The following is a 23,817-nucleotide window of genomic DNA, read 5'->3' on the forward strand; positions in this document are numbered from 1 at the left end:
AGAATGTGTATCTCTCTTCTGTCTATTAAACTTGCCTTGGGTGAGGAGGGACAGGGAGAAAGCACAGAACAAGGTGCGAAGACTGAAGTCTTATGTAATGGGCATGTTCATTGTATTGTAACAAAATCTCAATATATTTTTTTTTTTTTAAAGAAAAGGATGAAGCTAAATCCAAGGTTTATCCACTGCTTGATAATTTACAGACACAATAATATGGAATGTTAGCTCACAATTCCGAGGACGGTTGTAATTCGAACATCAATTTAACATTGTGCCTAGCAGTCAGAATAATAGGGACTAATGTATCACAATCAAAACTTACCTTTTACTTACGTAAAGACCATTATAGGTACGAAAATTCACATTATCGCATTATGGTGATTATAGTTGATTACACTTAATATATGAAACTAAAAATTATCGGTAGAATTGTTGTGAACGTTTTTTTTAACTGATTCATATTACTTTATTTTTTAAATTATTTTTGCAGTTGTACTTTTCTGAAAAATAGTTCACAAATTACATTTTTCTGTGCCATCGTGTGCTTTGAGATTTTCGAGCCATTATTCAACAATCGCAATATCAATTGCTCTCTTTCTCCTGGGTCTTTTACTACACATGAGTCTGAAGGATGGGTCGCATTCACACGGAGCAATGTTACCCTGCAGTTCTTCACCAATACCCACAGATTAATTTTCTCTGTCACTTTTCGTGCAACACCATTAAGCAGGCTTCAGTTTCCAGGTTTATTTGCTCGCAAATTTATTGCAGGTACGGCATAGACCCCATTTTGCTGGAGAATCCTCCACGCTTCGCCTGCTTGTTTCCATGCTAATGCTGTGACATGGAATGTGACATGATCAATTTGAATATTGCTGTAATAATAATTGGAAGGGCCTTTTATCATGCCAAATGAAGGTCAATGCGCATAATATTTTCACAAGGAGAAAACGGCTAAGTGACACACTTAAATGTCCCTGAGTTTGCAAAAAAAGTGCAGTTCAAATCTGACAGCTTGATGGTCAGGGGGTGTATTAATAAAGTCTCCTTTAAGACTAATAGATAAAAAGACTATAAAACAGAAATAGAAAATGCTGTTCTTTGATTCCATCTGCTGCAAATTACTATCCAACCCTGTGATTCTATTGATTTGCCTGCGCTAGATCAAATTTTAATCACCATAAACCACAGACTAATACGGATCTGCCAACAACAAGTGCTCCTAGCAGAGGACTTTGGTTATTTTAGCCCATCCTAAATATCTTTAAAGCCCCATTGAAAGAAAATAGAGTGGTGCAGCCTAACAAAATGATTCCCCAGGCACACTTTCCTCTAATAGAGAGTGCTTGCAAGGCTTTGTATAGGATTTCACAAACACACTCCTCATTGCCCTGTTTAATAAAGTTGAAGACAATACCGTTTCTTAACTTGGATAACAACCTTTACCCAACAACTTCTACAATGTTAAGTGTGTTGTCTGACATTTAGCTGCATTTGGTTCACTCTTTTAAAATCCTAGTATGGCTCCTACAAAGGTGTAAGTAACAATTCAAGCTGATTTTGCTAAAAAAAATATTTTATGGGACAATTCTAAATTTAGCTAGCTGTGTTTGCTCCACAGGAAAGGGTTACAAGGACACATTTAATTATCTGTTGATAACTGTACTTTTGTTATTCGAAATGAATGTATTCATGATAGAGTCACCAGTTAAGGTAACACCTTTGCACGCCTTTGACCAGTGCAGTCCTTATTTAATACTTTAATCCTTTTCCACTGTCTTCTTCCATTCATCATTTCATTCTGGGATGAGGCCCAGGTGTGGCACGGAAAATGATACAAAACAGGCCATACATGATGGTGTTCTCTTGCCACCTGGTGCTCCTGGAAATCTTTGTGGCACAGCAGTTGATCGCTAATGAACAATTACAACCGCAACCAAACTAGATTAGAGCGCAAAGTCATGCCCTCTTTCACCTCGTGGCTCAAAGATGGCTTGCAATTTAGCAAACGGTCCAGTTGAAGCCAGTCACATCTGAAGTTGAACAAGGACCCTTCCTTTTAGCTGTGATCTTTGGCTAGCAACAGGGTCAGCATCCACCAGCATGTTAAGTAACACTTACCTCCACCTAACAGTGTCAGTGGTGCTTCAATTCCTTATACCAGTGGTTCCCAACCTTTTGATTTCTGTGGACCCCCACATTAACATTAATGGAACCCAGGGACTCCCACTGAATCATCATGGGAATCTGGGGACCCCCGCCAGAGTCATTACTGGAAGCTGGGGACCTAATTTGTCAACATTTGTTAATATTTTTTAATTTTCTAGGCTCTCGCGGACCCCCTGAGATGGCTTCGCGGACCCCCAGGGGTCCCAGGACCACAGGTTGGGAACCACTGCCTTATACTAACCACAGCCAGAGCTATTCTTACTGACTCTCCATTCCATTGCTGGTGACTTGGCCATATATTCCAACTACTTGCAGCATTCTATGAACATAGATGTGGACATTGGCAATGACCCTCTAGGGATTCCACCTGAAGTGGATATACTTTGTGAAGAGGTGTAGCTTCCATATTACTCCACACCTCTTCACTACTCGCATTTGTAAGGCCACATAGTACCATGGGAGCAGCAATACTGCCAATGCAAGATCAATGACCTACGATCATATATTGAGGGCCTAGTTTGGAAGAAAGCTGTTCTCACTTCACTTCTAAAAAGGGTCAATTTAGAATCGGAAGAGCTCATTGAATGCCATCTCAATTGTTTACTGTCTTTCACAGGAAAATATATGGAAACGCCTACTATTGCCAATTCTAATACTATGTAGCGAAACACATTTTCCTTGATGCCGGCCAATCAGGATAGCATTTACACAGAAACAAAAAATTGCTCACCTGTCTCTGTTTGATGATCTGTGGAGGAGGTGGACGGCGAGGATATCGGGGTGCTGGTCTTGCTCAATCTTTCAGTCTCCATCAACACAATTAATCATCAACAAACACTGTATGATGGTGGCTTCAATAGCAAGGATTAAAAATAACTGATAGACATTGGTCTCCACCATTCTCCCACTAGACCTTGGCAGAATTTGGGCCTGTTTCTTGTTCAAAGGCTGTCCATTCAAAGTCAGATGGCCTTTGTCACTAGTGTCAGCTTCCTTCAGAGTTTTCCCTTACTTGCCCCCAATTAAATGTGGCATAGTCAATGCATTAGTACAATCTAGGATTAACCACAAAATGTAATTTCCCTTAAAGGAGGTCACAAAACATATGACAATCTCCAGCTGATGATGAATGTGGTTGGCAGAATGTTGGCACATAGAAATCGGAACACACCTCTTCCACGTTGCAGTCTTTCAACTGGTTAACTGTTCATAAGAGTAGTCAGTTTAAACCTCTTCTAATCATACATAAAAATATTTATGTTCAAACAGCTGATTATGAAACAACTAAATATAAATGGGACAAGTCCATCCATTCACTTCCACCTTCAATTAGCTATTCTTCATATTCCCACGAGATGGAAGAAACGCCGAAGAAAGTAAACCTATAAAAGCGCACGAATACCCAACGGTGCAAAGGTGGTAGGAAAGTCACTGCTGGAGATAGTACTGGAGCGGTGGATTGTTGAAGTTAGAGCTTTCTCTTTTTCAGCATCCACGTTTTGGAACCCAGTAACCTTCAACCTATGCATCACTATCCTGCGTTTTAGAAACCCACTTAAACATGGCTGTTTCCATCATAGTGTCATTATGTTGCTCCTTTACCATTAAGCAGTTGTATTAATTAGGGTTCCTAGGCAATATGAAACCTAGATGGGAATGTGTTCCATACATACATAACCAACTGCCACCACCGTACATGTCAAGGAGGGGGGTGGGGCAGGTGGCATCGGACGACGGGGGATTTTTTTTTTTTAAAGACAAAGAAACTACTTACCTTTCGCCGCCCGTCTCCCGTCTCCTGCTTCCTCACTCCTCTGCTCCTGATGGGACACCAGCACAGGCTCCCCAGCAATCGTGGTGCTGCTTACGTGCTATGCATAGCATGTAAGCAGCGCCAGGATTGGTCTGAGCGGCAGTAATTGCTGCTCAGACACAAGCCTGGGGTCTGTGCAGTTTCTCCAGCCCGGCTGTGTATAAAGCCAGGGTGGAGAAACCTAAGTACGCATGTGTGTTTGGCCACTTGCGCACTCAGTGCATGTTCCCCTCCTCCCCCTCCCACCTCCTCGTGGTCCAGTCCCGCCCCTCCCTGCACCTGCTGGCTAAGCCAGTAGATGAAAAATGACAAATAAAATGATAGCAACCTATCATTTTATTTGTCATCTTCTAGCTCATCCAGGAGGGCGACGCCCCTCCGCCACTGCAGAGGAGCGGCCCCTGTACATAACATAACATATAACATAGCACAACAGAACATGCATATATGATTTGTTACGGGTTTGAAAGGTGGAGAAGCCTAACAAATACACAATGGTACTGAATTGGAACTGATGTGGACTTGAAAGCTACATCTTCGTGCGGTGCTACTAACATTACGTTTCTTGATTTTGAAAAATAAATTTGCTAGAAAAAGTTTACCTACACTTTTACGTGCAGTACAAAATGTGATAACTGTCAAAAAGCGGCTAAGGCTGTAAGTATAAATACATATAAATGTGTGGTCCTCTATCCACACATTTTCTATATTGGTAACTCAGTTTATATGCAACTTTGGTAAATAAGCTTTGGTGTAAACTTTACTGAAAGAGGCTTCCGTGAAGGATGCTTGTATTAAAATGCTTGGGATGTGCTGCACTTCCGTGCCAGCACTTTGTTGAGCCCGGTGACAAAACTGAAATATCACACCAGATTGCTGCAGACTTGTGCTATTCATCTTCAATGGAAAATGTGTGTTTGTTCTTCCAACAAAATTCTTCTGGGAACTGGTTTAGAAAAAAATGTACATAGGCTATTGTACAAATTATTTTATTATGACTGATCATGTTTTGTATTTTAAGACAAATAGCTGCTCCTCGAATAATATGTGTTTGCAGACAATGAGGGTCATTCTGACCCTGGCGGCCGGTGGCCGCCAGGGCCACCGACCACGGGAGCACCGCCGACAGGCTGGCGGTGCTCCAATGAGCATTCTGACCGCGGCGGTTCAGCCGCGGTCAGAAGCGGAAAGTCAGCGGTCTCCCGCTGACTTTCCGCTGCTCATTGGAATCCTCCATGGCTGCGGAGCGCGCTCCGCAGCCATGAGGATTCTGACCCCCCCTACCGCCATCCAGTTCATGGCGGGAAAGCCGCCATGAACAGGATGGCGGTAGGGGGGGTCACGGGGCCCCTGGGGGCCCCTGCCGTGCCCATGCCAATGGCATGGGCACGGCAGGGGCCCCCGTAAGAGGGCCCCAAAATGTATTTCACTGTCTGCCTTGCAGACAGTGAAATACGCGACGGGTGCAGTAGCACCCGTCGCACCTTCCCACTCCGCCGGCTCGATTACGAGCCGGCATCCTCGTGGGAAGGTCGTTTTCCCCTGGGCTGGCGGGCGGTTTAACTGGAACCGCCCGCCAGCCCAGGGGAAAACTCGTAATACCCGCCGCGGTCTTTTGACCGCGGCGCGGTAATTTGGAGGGCGCGATCCTGGCGGGCGGCCTCCGCCGCCCGCCAGGGTCATAATGAGGCCCAATGAGCGCAGTGTTGTGCATAGTTCGTTGAAGAGCTACTGAATTTATATGCAACTTTTTAAAGTGTTTTTCATCTCTCTGCAGCAATGAAATTCGCAGTAGAGTGCTATCTTCCATTTTCTTAACTGGAATAAAACGGAATATTGTGATTTTTTCACCTTTGTTGGGATTGGGAAATACAATGCAGCTGTAACGTGCTGCGATTTAGGAAAAGTGGCACTTTTCTTGCGCCCTTTAGTGCTCCCCTACCGCACAGCATGGAGCAGGGTAGGGGGCAACAGCATCAACATTTTTGATTCTACTGATGTATTGTTTAAGGTTAGCATCAAAATTTTGTCGGGAACCCTGAACAGTACATAGGGGACCATTGTAACCAATGGTGTGCCCCCTTTTAATGCCTGTTCTGAGCAGGCATTAAAAATGCTGAAAAAATAACGTAAAGAAATCAGACCCCCTAATGGGGGAACGCCCCCCTTGCATACATTATGCTTGGTGCAGGCATGTTGTTGCGCAAGGGGTTACAGAGTGGAGCAATGCATGCTGTGGGCCACTTCGTAAATATGGAGCGGCATTTTTGCCATAATATTGCCACACTAGCATCAAAAAATGACTTTAATGTGGCAATATATGGCGCAAGGGGCTATTCAAGCATCTATGGGCATCTGGAATGGAAGAACAAGAGTGCCTCAGACCAACAATATTCTGATTCTGATCCTTTGTGCTTTTTCATGCTGCAACATGTAGACTTAGGGCCTTAGTACAAGTGTGGCGGTCTGAGGACCACCACACTTGCGTTGGTGGTCGAAATGCTGCACTCTGGGCTGCCCGACCGCCCAATTACAACCCTGGTGGCGTATATATATATATATATATATACAAAACAAAGCACTCCTTCTGAGCTACAGTGACCGTGAGGGGTGGTGCGTCGACCGGTAGAGCAAGCCGGTTAAGTCCAAAATCCACAATAATACGAAAAATGTATATAACGCCGCTCAGGACATCAGGATATGCAAAAAAGTGGAGAGTTTAATCACATCAAAAACACAACACATTCTGGCTGAAGCACACAGCCTTGATCACTTGCATCTGAACCTGAGGTCCTGAGCGTGCGTTATATATATTTTCGGTTTTATTGTGGATAGTTATATGTATATATATATATATAAATGTATTCACTGAAAAAAACAAAAGTTACAAGGACGTTATAGTTAGGTTCTGAATTTCTTCGTACAAAACAATAGAAATTCAGCGGTTAAGTTATTGTTCTTTCAAGTAACTATAACTTGCAGCCCAAAGTAACTATAACTCGCCCTCTTGCCATGCACAGTTTTCTTGCCAATAATAATATTGCAAATGTTGCAAATATATTACCAAAGCATGGTGTGGTAGCACACTGTCATTCACAGACATCATATTTTCAAGTACATTTGTACAGAAATATAGTTTACTGATAAAACCATATAGAGCACAAACTATAATGTGTGAAAATCTGGTTTCAGTGAATATTTGTCTTTTGTCCATAACCAAGGAACATCTCTTGTTTTGTTGTAATCTTGTTAAAATCGTTGTTTCCATCACACTTCTGTCTTTGTACACAAACCAAATGGATAGCCGCATTCCTCATTTACATTAAGAAATCCAGCATGGTTATTTCTGGGGTGCTGCAGCACCCCACCAGTCCTACCTCCAGCGTCTATGAAGGAAAGAGTTTTGGTGTTTCCTTCCTGCATCCAATACTCAAAGACTGTGGGCCTGATTATGACCTTGGCGGATATAATACTCTGCCACAAACCTGATGGATATCCTGCCTGCCATTTAACAAGTCCCATAGGATATAATGGAACCTGTAATACAGCAGACGGGATACCCTTCATGTTTATGAGGGAGTATCCCATACCCCAAGATCATAATCAGGCCCTGTGTTTGGATGGCTAGACACCATTTTTCTCACAACTTGTGAGGGGAAACATAGGTGTCCACTCTGTGCCACCATAGAGTTTTGGGAAAACTACTCATTTATAACTACAAGTTATTATCCATAAGTGGTGAGAATTTGTGTTACATGTTTGCACTCACATAGGAAGCATCTGTGGCTATCTAATAAACCGAAATTGAAAATGCCTTCAAAAGAATGGCCGTTTAGTAGAGTTGATGTTGCTACTTTGTGCAATATCTTTAGGATAATTTAGTTAAAAAGGATTCAAGCCAATTTTTGGCTTCCTTACTGAATTTGATCACACTTCACCAGTGGTTTTATTTGTTCAACTGTACAAATAGTATGAATGTGTTGTTTTGTACAGAACTTTATAGAGCTTGCCAGAGCTGAAGTGTTTGGTGATGACATCATTGGAATGTTGGATCCGGTGCTTAGGTCAATGAAAATGCTTTGTTATCTAGACATTAGGAGGTGAAATGAGAAGAAGTGTGAACAAGGAAATAGGTTTGTCTTGTCACAGTTATCATGAAGGTGTCTTCTCCAAGGTAGCTCTTCATTTAGAGCTCCCTCTGTGCCTCAGTCAGGCTTATCTTCAGAGATGTCCCAGGTTAATAAAACCATAAAATGTGTTATCAGTAAACCCTACTTCCTTTCTCAGTTTATGTGCAGCAGCTTCGGAGGTGGACCCCAAGATAACTAATCCTTGTGCGAGACAACATTTGGCAGTGTTGAGGGAATTACATTTTTCTCTTTTGCCTGATGTGAGAGACAACACTCAGGCAGGACCAACAGAAAGTGAAGAATGTTTAAACTGTACTTGGTTGATAGGCTAGTGAGCAACATATTATTATGCAGAAAGAAAGATAGAAAAGGTTTACGAATGCATACTCCCAGGTAAGGATGGAGTTCAGTTAAAAGATGATATTCAATGCAATTCAGAGGGGAATAAATTAACACATGTATGAGGGCTTCACACAGTGATGTTATGAATGCATTATTGTAGTTGAACTGTAGGATAGTAATTATGTTCAACAAAGTATCCTTGATTTCAAGGAAAAGTCGCTAACTTTATAGCAAACATAGACCAGGTTTTCTTACTATGAGAAAACAGGGCTGATTGCAGAGGCCCCCTAACTTTTTGTCCCCATTTTCCACTTTATGCTGGTGTTTTCCTGACTCTGATGGTGCCCTGGGTACTGCTAACCAGTCCCAGGGCCTGTGCTCTGTGTAAAATCAATATGCAAATTAGGCTAATTATAATTGGCTAATTTAACCTACCTATAAGTCCCTAGTATATGGTAGGGCATGTAGGTTTAGGGACCACAGCATAGGTAGTGCACCCATAGGTGCACTGCTGAGGTGCCCAGTGTCATTTTAAAGGCAGGCCTGCCTTGCTGGCTGCTTTTAAATTAAAGTTATATGCAAATTCGACTTTGGAATTAAAAGTAGTTCCAAAGTCTTAAACTACCTTATTTTTACATATAAGTCACCCCTAAGGAGTGCCCTATGTGCCCCTAGGGCTGGGTGCCATGTAACTATAAGCAGGGACTTAATAAAAATAGTTTTATAAGCCCTGGTGAGGTAAAAACAGCCAAATTCGTTTTTCCCTCATTGTAGTAAATGGCCTTCATAGGCTAGAATGGGGAGACTTTGTTTACAATTTTAAAGTCTCCTTAAAAGATGCATTCCAAGAATTTGGTATCAAATTAATTGTTGTAATAAATCCCACAACTTCCAGTTGTTGGATTTAATATAACTTGTTCAGGTAAAAAGTTTTAGACTTTACCTAAAAAGTTGCCAATTTCAGCCCTGCATTGTTTTTGCTGCTGTGCTCTGATTGGCCAGCCTGCAGCAGCTTAGCCAAGCTGCCTTGATGAGGTGTGAAGTGGCCTGGCTTCACACAAAGGAATGTGCTTGTGGGAGAGAATCTCCCCTCAGCAGATGGTGAGGCAGGAAGGGGGAGGGCTGCCAAACTGGTCTTCAAAGGCAGAGAAAGACATTTGGAGCAACCAGCAACACCCCCACATCCTGCAACCCCAGACAACTAGGTGCCCCCTTGATTAGATTAGGAGAGGGCAGGAGAGGGGTGTGTTTATGATTTTTAGCCACACCAGTGGGTGGGCTCAGCCAGATGTAACCTCCAAAAATCAGATTCAGCCATGTTGGATTTTTAGAGAATGTTGCCTTCTGGGATGGATTTTTGCCACACTTCCCAGGAAGTGGTCATCACAGGGGGACGACCCTGTACCTGATTGGAGAACCAGGACCCCCCTGCTTTTCACCCAGGAGCAAGGATAAAACTGGCAGACCTGCACCCACACCTCAGATCCCCACCAGATTTCAACAAGAAAAGAACTAAAGGAGAAGAAGGACTGTCCTGCTGGACCCCTGGCCTGCACCTGGAACCTGCACTCAGAAGGACTGCACCAGCTGCACACTTGGGCTTCACCACAAGAAGGACTTTGCCTGGCTTCAACTGGTTCAAGGAGGGACTCCCTGTTTGCGACAGGTGAAAAATTGCTATCCAGAGTCCCCTGCACCAACTCCTGAAGAAAGTGACCAGCTGACCACTGTCCAGTGGCCAAAAAGGAGTTTGCGCCAGGTGCATTCTGGGAGTGGTAGTCCGCACCCCCCAAGGACCATCTCAGAACTTCTGGACCCTTGGGGTGAGCTGTGGACCCCAAAAGAACCTTAAAAGAACATCTGGGTGAAGCCCCAGAAGTTTGGAGAAGATTTGAGAATTTTTGTAAAAAAGCTCCATAGAGGGACCGACCCGCCGCGGAAATTCTAGCCGGCTTGCCTCAACCGAGACCCGGCCTGATTTGGTGGTTCGTCCCGGTAAAGAAAAATCTCAGAAAAAGAGACTAAGTCCGAAGGTAAAAAGTTGACCGGGACCTCCCAGCCATCGTATCCGAGAAGGGCTCCATGGACGTCGGATCAAGATCCAGGTTTACCCCGGTCGAAGGATTTTCACCTCGAAAAAACGACTAAGTCCGAAGGTAAAAATCTCCACCGAGGAATCCAGCATTGCGTATCCGGAGAAGGGCTCCAGGAGGTCGGATAGGACTGGCAGGTTCGTCCCGCTGAAGAAAATCTTCAAAATAAAGACTAAGTCAGAAGGTAACTTTTTAACCGAGGCCTCCCGCTACCTGTAGCCGAGCAGGGCTCCATCGCGGTCAGCCTGAAACTTTGACTTTGCCCCGGTCGAGGTGCAACCAGATGACCCGATTGGCGCTTTTTGTTTCTAAGCGCTAGAAAAATAATAATTCTTTAAAAATTCATATCTCCGGTTCCCTTTATCCGATTTTATTCGTTTTGGTGTCATTTTAAAGATAAAAATATAAACTATTTCTATAAATTGGTTTTGGATTTTTTAACTGTTTCCTGTGTTTTATTTGATTACTGTTTTGTTATATTTGAATGGTTTACACACTGTCTCCTAAGTTAAGCCTTGACGCTCGTTGCCAAGCTACCAAGGGTTGAGCTGGGGTTAATTTACCGAGACCTAACTGGACCTAAGTGGAGGTTAGTGGCTTGTTGCTAGGTGTAGGTACCTACCTGCCCTTACCAATAACCCATTTTCCAACACTTACTGACAGTCATGAGAAATGAGGCATAACCTTGCCTGTCTGATGTAAATATATTGTGTGGGGGATCTTAAAATATTGAGGCTATGCAGAATTTCTGCATCATACCGTTTGCCTCTATAAAATTTAAATTAGGGGACAGAATGCTATATATTGATATATCGAATTGACTGTGGTTTTAATTATTATCCAGCAGGACACTATAAATATTTTTAATGATGGCTTTTTCTGTCTTTTAAAATTCACCAGCATATTTTAGATAAAGGTAATTTGGAGGTGCTATTATGCAAAAGTGGTACACTGCTCTCGCTTACAGCTCATCATGTAGGTTCTAAAAGCTCAGGTCAAGTTTGTCTTAACAATCTGAAGGAGTCAGATGTCCATCTCCTGGTTTAACACACAGGGGGTCATTCTGACCCCGGCGGTCATGGACCGCTGGGGCCAGGGTTGGCGGGAGCACCGCCAACAGGCTGGCGGTGCCCCGCAGGGCATTCTGACCGCGGTTTTCCGCTGCCCAAAAGAATCCTCCATGGCGGCGCAGCTCGCTGCGCCGCCATGGGGATTCTGACACCCCATACCGCCATCCTGTTCCTGGCGGCTCTGCTTTGAATTGCATTGCAGACAGTGAAATTCGCGACGGGTGCAACTGCACCCGTCGCACCTTCCCACTCCGCCGGCTCCATTCAGAGCCGCCGTCCTCGTGGGAAGGTTGTTTTCCACTGGGCTGGCGGGCGGCCTTTTGGCGGTCGCCCGCCAGCCCAGTGGAAAACCCAGAATCACCGCAGCGGTCTGACGACCGCGGTGCGGTGTTCTGGCGGGGGTACTTTGGCGGGCGGCCTCCGCCGCCCGCCAAGGTAAGAATCACCCCCACAGTGTCATTAAGCAAAATGAGAATGACTGTTGGAGACCACCACAGATTTTTCACCTTTTTCTGGACAGTATTTTTGCTGGACGTCAAACTCTGGGCACTGTTACCCCTGCTAAATAGCAGTAAAGTGCTATCCCCCTTTGAACATGGTAAACTTGCCTTGTCTCTAATTTACATATTTAACTTGTCTATAAGTCCCTAATGTATGGTATAGTAAATAACTCAGGCCCTGGAAATTAAATGCATATGTCAATTATTACACCTATTGTGTCGTTCATTGAATGGGCCTTGAAAACCCTGCTTCCGGACTACCATACCTAGCCTGACAGCAGCACCTTGAACCCTGCTCCACAGATCTATCAAAACAACCCTTTTGGCGGGTAGGAACACCTAACTGCTTTAAAATATTAAGCAAATCACCCATAAGCACAAGTTAGGACACATAATATTTAAGATTGGAACAAGTATGACAATTGAAATTGCATGCAAACCTTGGCGACTAGGTCCAAAACCACATTGTCACAGGTCATGCTAGAGCTAGTACATAGGAAAGGTCAAAGCACAGAATATATGCTTTCATGATTACCTGTTGACCTGTATCAGTTATGTACTCCATTCAAAGAGTTATTTTTATATTTTAGAAATTAATGGTGAAATCAGACTTTTATTAAATATTTTGAAAATGTAAATGTTAGTAAGTAAACTTTATTCTTTGTGGGGGAAGAAGATGAAATCCAATCAGACGCTGTGGAACTGCTGGTTGGATAATTTTCCTGAGGGTCCTGCTGAAACTCTGGGCTCTAGAGGATCCCACATCTCCCAAAAAAGTTAGGATGTATGATTTTTCAGCAATCTATCTCCAGAATCCAAAGCTCCAGCATGTCCAACTTTTTTCCGGTATCTGGTCTTCGGTCATATAACAGCGGCTACAGTTTCTGCAGGGGAAGGATTTTGCTTCTCAAAAAGTGAAAAAATCCCATTCTGCAGTAAGACTTAGAAAATATTTCAAATCTTATCTTCAAAAAGTAACAAAGTCCTTTTCTGAACTGGTACTTAGAAATATTTTCAACTCTGTCCTTTTCACTAGCACCAATCCACTTGGTGTACCTGACCAAAGCTCCTTCACACCACGATCCAGATCTACCATTTATGGACCATCATTGGAGCTTTGTGCCTTTTGGCACTATTTGTACATAAAAGTTTAAAAATTACTTTTTTTCCGTAGCCCTCCCTGGACTTTAGTCATTTTTATGTCATTTTGTTGATTACATTTTACTCTATTGTTCTAATTTGGTTTTGTATTTTTATTAGTTGGAAGTGTTGACTTGTGAGAAATTGTTTTACTGGTTAGTAGAGGTGTAAGCCCTGATCAAGCAGCAACCACAATGCTTGTCAAACCCCAAATTAACCTGTGCTCAACTCCCTGGTAGCTTGGCACAGAACAGTCAGGTAGACCTTAGAGGCAACATGTAAAGTATCAGGGCAACACCTCAAACAGTAAACCAGTGAAACCATCACACAAAATGTATCCCACACCAAGTTATGAAAACAGTGTAAAACTTAAAAAATATTAGGGAAGGCTAAAACAACAAAAATCCAATCAGTAGAACCTGACAAATGAAGTTTTAAACAATTTCAGTGAAAATAGTGGTAAAGTGCCAACTCAGGATATCTGGTCACACTGAACCGGGTCAAGGTCACACTCTCAGGTAGACTATGATGGAGCATATGATAGATACAGTCACCAGGTTGGGCCCATTGAGGTTTTCTCAAGTTCATGCCAAGGGCCCCATTCGTGATGCAGAGGGCAGCAAGGAGTCATTGGAGGCTGCCTGCAAAATGCAATGAGTTGACTGACGTTGCAGGCGGGCGTTGCTGGAGCATTGTTGTGATGGTCCCCATGAGCTGTTGATTTACAGTGCGAAGAGTCGGACTGACGGAGCTTCACTGTGATTTGCGGTGCAAGTGGTGAGGTATCGAACACCATTGAGAAGAGCCCAAAAACTTGATTTCAGCACCTGTGAGTCAAACCAAGAGTCCATGACCTGAGAGCTAGTACTTGAAGAGTCAGGAATTTGCTGAAGCTGGGTCCAGGGGCTGATGCAGGATGTTGGAGAGCCCTTTATGTTCCTGAGGCTCAGAAGAGGATGCCCGCAGACTTGCATTGGAATCACTCTGGGGTCCTGGGTTTTAAGATGATGTTGCAGGTCCATTTCTTCTTCCATAGACAAGAGGGCAGCAGGCAGGGCAGTAGTTCCTTTGGAGCAGCAGTCTAGCAGAGTGGCAATCCTTGTAGCAGTCCTTCATTCTGGCAGAGTATCCAACTGAAGATTTGGCGTTTCAGGTCCTGTAACTATACACAGTTGTGCCTTGAAGTGGGGAGAAGCTTCTAGAGACATGTCTGACGTGTGCAGGTGCCCTACCTTCCTGACCCTGGCTCCCGTTAAACTACCAGGGGTATGCAGCCCTTTGTGGGGAGACAGCCTATTCAAGTGCAAGTGGGTCTGGGCGCAGCGTCTCCCACTTATGCTGCCAGTGATGGCCCAACCAGTCAAACCTAAGCTCCCCATTATGTGTGGATGTCTAGTAGGAATACACAAAGCCCAACTGCTAACTACACTCAGTCGTGTGATGCAAGCACCAAATGGCTAAGGCAAGAAAATGTAAACTTTCTAAAAGTGGCATTTAAGCATTGCAATTTAAAATTTGAATTCAATATAAGTTAGGATTTCAAAGTGTGATTCCAGAGACACCAAACATGATTTGAATACCTATTCCCATTTGGAAATTACACTTTAATGTAATAAGGTAAGTTCAATGTTATCCTATGGCGATGTAGGAATTACAAACGTGAAAATCAAATTTACAAGGAGTTCACTACCAGGACACATAAAACTTGAAAGTACATGTCCTACTTTTCAAGCACATTGCACACTGCCCTCTGGGCTGACCAAGTATTACCCTAAGTGTGACTTATGTATTAAAAAGGAAGATTTGGGCCTGGCAAAAGGTTTACTTTGCCAGGTTGCTATGGCGACAATGGTAGGCATGAGACATGTTTTGTTTTAGAGGGCTACTTAAGCCGGTGGCACAAATAGTGCTACGGACCCTCTAGTAGCACTTAATTTACAGGCACAGGCAGTGCCACTTTACTAGGCACCTACAAATAAATTAAATATGCCAATTGGATATAAGCCAATCTAACATGTTCTGAGGAGAGAGGACAAGCCCCTTAGTAGGGGTAAATTGCACAGAGTCCTATGGGCAACAAAAATGAATTCAGAAAAAGAGGAGTGAAGGCAAAATATTGGGGATGACCCTGCAGAAAGGGCCATGTCCAACAACTATGATTCGATATTTGAAAAGGACGCCCTAAATACTCCCCGTTCAAATACTGAATGTCATTATTACTGTTATGACACTGTATAATTCTTTACACATTGCCCTTAGGTAAGTCTGTCTGCTCTGTACAATAGCTACCTGGGGTTGAGTTCAGCTTAATTTACTGAGTTTGAAGGTTCACCATGACAATAAGTGATTCCTTGAGTTGGTCAGTCACCCCCCACCACAAAAATAATCCACTTTCTTACAATCTTCATTTGCGGTTGCCGTACAAAAATAAAGATTTATAGAAAGGTATTCATTTATGCCTGTACCCAATGTATCTCTTAAGAGTAGAGTTCGGTGATATGAGTTCATTAAGCTACACATAAATAATCCTACATTTAGGTGGAAGGGGCAAGGGGAAGTGGATAGATAATTGTACAGTTTTACTACAAAGTGGGAGGAGGAAAATGAAAATTAATTAGGTGGATGTGGAGGTACAAGCAATGAAAAAACACACCTACAATAGGAAACATCAATTCCAATTTACCAAAGTACAACAGGCCAAGCAAGATGAAATCTACTCCACCCAAGTCTTGGAGTAAATCACACACCTCACTGCACCACTCACAGGTACCGTAATGGAATCACATATAACTCAATGAACGTAGGAAATGACATGACAAGCACAAAGCTCAGCACCTTTCAAAAATAAGTAAATAAATAATTTAAAAAACGGTCAAATAAAATGACCACATACAACAATAAATATAACATTGATCAAATGTTAAAAATAATAAAAGTAAATTAAATAAATGGATAAAGATTAACATATTACTTTCAACATTTCCTACACCCATATATATATCACATTGAACAACGATAAAAATATGAATAATAACAAAATAAAATGAATGTAAAAAGTATCATCTAACTGAATAAATTGTATACAAGTATACAAATAACATGAAAACACATAAATTTTACATAAATGTAACAGATTCACATACATATAAAATTACAACTAATCAAAAGGTTAATGAATTTAAAAGAAGTACATGGCATCTCATATCTAAAATTAATCACCGCCCACTCAAAATACCCCATAACACATTCCATGTCCCAAACACACCCACACGTGCATGCACACAGATACACACACAGTGACACAAAACACAAAAGTTGATATCTGGCTCCACAGGATCTTGATTAACAAGGAGAAAAGGGCAGAGCTAAGGGTGCGGGCTGTACTTATGTGCTCCCAATACTGATGTTTTTTAGGTGGGTATCTGTTTTTCTGCTCTCTTCATTCCGTAGTTCTACATGGTGTAGGTGGAGCCTATACCTTGAGAACTACATCTGGTGATATTCACCTAAAATACACGTGTAAAGATATTGCAAGTCAATGCGCTGTTGTATATTGCATTTTATATGTGCGCACCCTTCAAATAAGAGGGTGATAGCACATATTTTAAAAACTAGACAAATCGCATCCTGAGTTGCTGAATTTCATTTCAGCGGAGGTTCTTCTCTAAACATCAATATATGTGTGCAGATGTTTCTTCCTGTAGATCTTTCTTTGTCCATTACCTTATTTTTGAAAATGTGGGTTTGTCACATGGATCTGTGTCAGTTCATTGAAACCTAACTTCATCTACTTGCAGTCAGTAGCGTTCTTACAATATTTGCAATAGCAATTGCAGACAGACACTGAATGAAAAAATATACCTTCCTTTTTTTCAGATGGTATCTGTGCGAAAAATCCACTTTGGGCCATTACTGCCCTTTTGTTGCTTTTCATTTTTGATTTGATATTCTAAAAATAATTGTGTGGGCTGTCCAATCACTCTGAGTGGGTTTCTGCAGGCCAGCTCCTCTGCTTGGCTTCATGCCTGCACTAGAAGACTCCCTGCTGTACTGCCCTGCTGGAGACGTTTAATTGAAATCCATTACTGATTTTCCTATTACGTTCCATTTTGACATCAGGCTGGAAATATGCTAACAATATTATCAGATCGAATAGATACTCCACTGGCAAGTATTCTCTCGTGCTAGAAGGGAGGAAATTACACACAGGCAAAACTGCTAAAAGTTCATTATTAATCTTCCCTTCAAGATCATCTTTCTCAGCGTTGCCGCTCACTAGGGGTTTGTCTAAGTATGAGCTAACATTGAGCATTTTTATCGGTAGTAGCATAGTATCATCGAAGTTGCATATGACTACTGCAGCCATTTTTAAAATTCTAATCTTAGAAAACCCAAACTGTTGAAAAAGTTGCTTGAAAGCATGTGTGTGCTTTTGTGGGCAAACCTTGTCCTTTATGTATCTTTTTTGTATATTTTTAAATAAATATATTAAAACCAGTATATGAACTTACACATTATCGAGCAGAATGTGTATATCATATATGAAGATAAAGACTATGTAATATATATTTATGGCACTACATGCAGTATAATTTGACGATGATGCATGCATGGTGTTGTCCATTATAACTCCTAGTATTATGGCCAATCTGCACTGTTTCAGCAGGACTCAGGACTCACATCAAGGAACATCAATAAATGGCAGTCACACTTGTGTTTAATTCACTGATAGGTGGGCATCACTCACATTTCCCTACACTCTTCATCTATGCCCATGATCCTTGCTGTTCTAAAATATCTCATAAAACTCAACAATGGAGCACAGGTGGGTTCCTAACGCTGAACATTATGAAAATTGATTTAATCTCTATTATCTCAAGCAAAAACAGAAATTTAATCTGGGGATTTTCACTCCTCAGGCATGCTCAGGTGCCCCAAAAAGGCATTTGATGCATCTGTCCTCCCTTGTCCTCCAAGTGCTGGTGTCCTCCCTTGAAAGACCTCCGCTTACTGCACATTGATGCACGCACAATTGAAGATCTGCTGCTTAGTGTACAAATATATGTACCTAAATAAGTCTACCTGTAAAACCGGTAAGCTCCAGAGGATAACATGGTCTCAGGAGAAAGACATCTGTCTTAGAGGAATCCCCAAACTTCAAAACTTCTGTAGCACTTCATTCTTTCCCTTGTGCTGCACCTAGACTATTGGACTCTATAAAACCCACATAAGAAGTCAACCTTCTCTTTTTTCCTTTAGGAAGTTTCAGAAGATTTATCTCTTCCTTCTATTTCTCAACCATGAATGGTTTTTGCCAACACATTTTACATTACATCTTTTTAGAAACCTCCTTTCTCTGTGTTTTATTATATGACTATGGTTTATAATGTTTCTACTATTCGACATATATGTGACATAAAACACGCAAAAATAGGTACATTTAATGTCCTTCGCTGTCCTTAAAATAGGTCAGTACGGATATTGTGGTATCAACATATACCCATGAATGTCCTTGAAGGTTTAAAATCTGTTTGACTACAGGCACATCAGGTAACGTCATGTTTCCTCATTTGTACAGTCTGTACCTTGGAACAAATAACAGCGATGACTCTAGCTATTCGAGTGGAAAGACATTGAGGAAGAAGCCTATTCACAAACGCATTTTGGAGTACAGAAGGCAGAATTCTTCTATTACTCTTTACATGCCATCATGAATTGGGCCCAAAATAGGAATTCAAATGGAAATATTCAAGCAATATTCATGTACAACAAATGCAAACAGAAGAGCCCATGTCCTCATTTGAGCCTTTTCTGAGAGGGAGCTGGACATTTCAAGGTCGACTTGCAAAGGGATGTAAAAAGTATCCAAAATAATATTCTTGTAGTACTATCTCCAGCCCTCAAAAATGCTTTTGTGACTCAGGGCCTGATTTAGAACTTGGCGGGCGAGTTACTCTGTCACAACAAAATCTAAATCCCGTAAAATATAATAAGATTTAGATTTCGGCGCACAGGGTACCCATCACTGTTGTGACAGAGTAACCTGTCCACCGAGTTCTAAATCAGGCCCTCAGTCCCTTAATGTTCATATTAATTTACATTATAATAAGCTTTCTGGGTGCTGACAAATTATTAAAACTATATTTTAATACACTTACCTCAACTAACTTATTTGCATGTTCACGGAAAACCTGGGCGTACTCCTTCACCTCTTTTTCATTACCGCTTTTTGCAGCCTCAATCAGAACAAGCAAAGGCACATTGGTCTCCAGGAATGAATCTGAGATGTGGTCCATCACAGCTTTCCGCAACTGAAACAAAGCAATAAATGAGGAGGAAAGTTATCAAACGCTTAATTGCAAATTTGTTTACCTTCAGGTGAAGATTTCTAAGCTGAACTCTACTACAAACACAAAAGTCTCCTGTGTAGATTCTATAACGTTGTACGCATGGTATTAGCTGAAATACTTTATTGGGCTCTTTCTGAGCTCTTGCATTGAACGTTGAGGGTTATCCTGTTTTTAAACATATCTGAGAAATTAGGCCAATTGTGAAAGCTAAGGCCCTGGACACTATAGCACATTTACTCCCAAACATGCTGATCACTTGAAATTAATACTGCATATCATCTGGCTCCTTTTCGCATTTGTGGCCCAACTCTTCTACCCAAACCATGCAAAAGCATCTTCTCAAACATAATGACACAACTTACCACTCCATGTCATTTTGTGTTCCTAGTGCACGACACCATTTTTGTACAGTGGAGTCAAATAGAAATAGGATTACGGCTGCTATCATTATTTTTCTGTCTTCAATTATTCCAGTACTCTGATGTTCAAGACTTTTTTATAACTCAGTTATATATCCCTGAAAGGTGTCAAAGTTATGAGACAATGTTGCACTTATGAATATTATTTTAAAACTGGCTTATTTTTATATAAAGACTTTAATTCCAGGCCTGTTGAGGCAGGGCAAGAGTGCTATTTCCATACCCTTCCTCATATAATAGACACTTTCTTCTCTGATTTATACCTTTCACTCTAAAGTCAAAACTGACAATGCAAAGACGGCAAAAAGCAAATGAGATGGGAATGACCGATTTACCTGTGGGAGCTCTTGGGCTTAACAAATGACTGGAAGAATACTTTTTGCACAGAAAGACAGTTCATCATTTTCCCGGTTAAAAGAAAAAGCCCACTTGCTTTAATGTCACCATCAAACTGTTATAGTTCTACCCAAGGTGTGAGTGTTGGGATACCTCAAAGCATTCATTGTCATTCTTAGGATGGGATTTACAGGCAAAATAAAAGAAGACAACATATGAATGCTTGGTGGATGTAGGAACACATTTTACAACAAATGTAAACTTCCCACAGCACTAAATTTAACAATAATTTTCAATCTGTTATAAGGGCAACTCAAACTCAGGGCCTCATTATGACCCTGGTGGTCACCAGATTGCCAGGGTCACGGTCAGACCACTGTCAAAGCGGCAGTCTGACAGCGACATTACAAGAGTGGCGAAAGCACCACAGTTGGACTGCCAGCACTGCCACTTGTCGGCCACCAGAAGGGCAGGCGGTGCCAGCAGTCCTAATCCACCTGGGGATTACGACCCCTCTCTCTGCCGGCGTTTATATGGCGGTTTCACCACCATGTACATGCTGGCAGAGACAGGGTGCCGGAGGCCTCCCTGGCAAGCCCCATCCTGCAAAGCAGATAGTGATTTGCGCGATGGGTGCTGGTGCACCCGACACACAACAGCATTGCCACCGGCCGTATTACGAGCCAGCGTCAATGTTGTTGTGCATTTCCCTCTGGCCCAGCCGAAAACTTATATTGGGCCAGCTGGAAGGAGACTGCACTGGCAGTCTCCTGACCTGCAGGAGTTGGCATGCTGCCTTTTCCACCCACCAAACTCCTAATGAGGGCCTCAGTGTATTAGCATAATGAAAACATGGAATGGATAAATTAGATAAAATGGGAAATGAGCTGGTGGAAGATGAGAGTAAATGCTCAAAATAAGTATTTTGGAAGATTACTTGTGAATTGCAACCCTTTTCTACCTGCACTCATTGTATTTGATCATTGGTTTATTTTTTAATTTAATGTATTGCGAAATGCCATGCTACTACATTTCTAATTCAATTTCACTAGTATATGAAAATGGAGTTTAAATAGTATACAATGTGAGCTTTTTTGTATATAACATTTCATACCACAGATTTTGCAATTTTTTCTAAATAGATTATGTTACAGATGTTATTAGTATCATATTTATTAGGATTAGTTGAACAATCTCAAAATGCATAATTAGCAATAAAGCAATATCTATTTATTATAATTTCTAATGAATTACTCATACTTTAGATGTTAGCATATCAGTATTCTCTAGCACATAAACCTACTTTTGCAGTAAATTCATATGTGAAAATATATCAGACTGAGACTTGGAATGCTAATGTAACACTAAACCAAGAAACAGAGACACATTTTGACCAAATGTTGAAAGTTGCAGGTGAGATGAAAGATTGTCATACATTAGCAAAAGAGTTTTATCATTACAGTTGCACACATGACAAAATTAAATAAAAGGAAACAATAACATTTTGGTGCAGCAATTTCCAAACTGGAAACAGAAAATGTGCTGTTTGCTTTCCAACACTATGACACTGGAGGATAGCTGCCTGTACTCAAATGTTATATTTTTTGGTGTGCTGGAAAACAAAAAGGGCAATCAAAATGCATTTGCATCAAAATGGCTACTAGAATTATTAAACGATTTAGACACTGCTCTAGAAACTTAGATGCTCAGGATCCAACCGAAAAAGACACTAACCAAACATGACAAATATTCTTGGAAACAGCAAAGATTGCATTTTTATCAATGGGAATCACAGGATATGGTTATCCTATGAATATTTGTATATGACAAAAACAAGAATAATTATATTTATGGCCAACAGCAAGCAATATTTAAATAACATATACATTTTGCCATAGTATCACACTGTGCAATCAATAGAACGATAAAATATCACAATCCCATTTATCACTTTCCTTACTTGAATGCCCTGACATAGGTACATTAATGCCTGCAGAAGGCAGGGTACTAACTCACCCTGTTAGTTAATCCATCATATTTCAAAACATACCTTAAGTTGAAGTATTTTAAGGAACATTGCTACACATGCGTGACATACATAGATAGGTTAGAAGCACCAGATACATAATACAACAAACAAGAAGCACCCTTTTTAAAGGGGTATCATTTAATCAGAAAACAACTAAAGAAAATAGACCACAGAGACTAGAGCATACATGAAGGAAATTGGATTATTATTTGGGGTGGTTGACTGCCCACCTCAAGGAATAATCACAACACTTGACAGGGTGAACCCTCAAACTCACTACATAAACCTGAGCTTGACACCCTAATAGCTATAGCACAGAACAGATAAACTTTACTAAGAGCAATGCGTAAAGTATTTATGCAGTAGATCAATGTTAACATAGTCAAAACAACAAGAAATTAGAACACCAAATCAAATAAAAAAACTGGAGTAAAATTTAATAGACAAAACAACACCAAATGACACCAATATGACAAATGCCCAATAACCAGAACCAATGGTATGAATATTTAAAGTTTTAAGTATAAATAGCACCAAAAAGCACAAGAAGTCAATGATAGTTTACGGGAGGGATAGACCGGGCCCTAGGCACAAATTGAGGCCTATTGTAATGGAGGCCTTGTCAGATGCCTAAAGTAGATTGGTCTCGAGCATGGACATTTAAGGGGCTGATTACGAATTTGGTGGTCAGAAAAACCTGACCAACAAACTCCTACTGAGGAGAACGCCATGGTGCTGGCCGGCTCCTCACTGGCCCCACTACAAGTTTCCACAGGTCAGCCCAGGTGAAAACGTGTAGAGGATTTGGACTTGGCACCAATGCCGCCGCACAGGGGGCCCCCGTAGCATTTTCGGAATGGGCACTGTCTCCGCATTCCAATGATGCTGGGTAGGGGGGCCCTGCGCTTGTTCTCTGCTAGCCTTTTCATGGTGGTTGAACCACCATTAAAAGGCTGGTGGAGGACATGGTTGTAATCAGCACAGCACCGCTGACCTCAGCGCCGTCTCTGCTGATTAAAACCATGACCACTGTCATCCAGTCGGGATCAAAGATCCTGGCAGAGATGGTGGTCTTTTGGCAGTCCAACCTCCAGGGACGTAATGTGGTGGTCCAACCGCCACAGCCGATGGGGATGAACCAAGAATACTCCCTAACTTTAGGGAATAACGGTTCCTGGTGCCAGCTGTATCCCTTTTTCAATAGATTTGGTTTGACTGACTGAAAAAAGGTCCAGAATGCTATGTGTCAAGGTATTTTTAGGATTTCAACCACATAAACATGGGCTCTGAGGGCTGAGGGTATGTAGGAATGTGTACTCTGGTCATCATTAGGTCCTCCCATATCTAATACTAAAATCTAGTTTGAAGCAGGTCCTGTACCTGCTAGGTGAGAAAGGTCTGGTCTGAAAATGCAGGGCTTTTTACC

General features: G+C 41.7%; 1 protein-coding gene across 2 annotated transcripts in view; it reads right to left on the reverse strand.

Moving 5' to 3' along the window:
- The window catches only part of CTNNA2 (catenin alpha 2), a 2,570,005-nt gene that overhangs the window by 737,376 nt on the left and 1,808,812 nt on the right, over positions 1-23,817 (reverse strand). For both annotated transcript variants that reach the window (XM_069204683.1, XM_069204674.1), the window contains exon 9: positions 19,416-19,568. In XM_069204683.1, coding sequence (XP_069060784.1) covers positions 19,416-19,568 — 153 coding nt within the window. The remainder of the gene's footprint in view (positions 1-19,415; positions 19,569-23,817) is intronic.

The sequence above is a fragment of the Pleurodeles waltl genome, chromosome 1_2 (genome assembly GCF_031143425.1).
Source record: "Pleurodeles waltl isolate 20211129_DDA chromosome 1_2, aPleWal1.hap1.20221129, whole genome shotgun sequence".
Lineage (NCBI taxonomy): Eukaryota > Metazoa > Chordata > Amphibia > Caudata > Salamandridae > Pleurodeles > Pleurodeles waltl.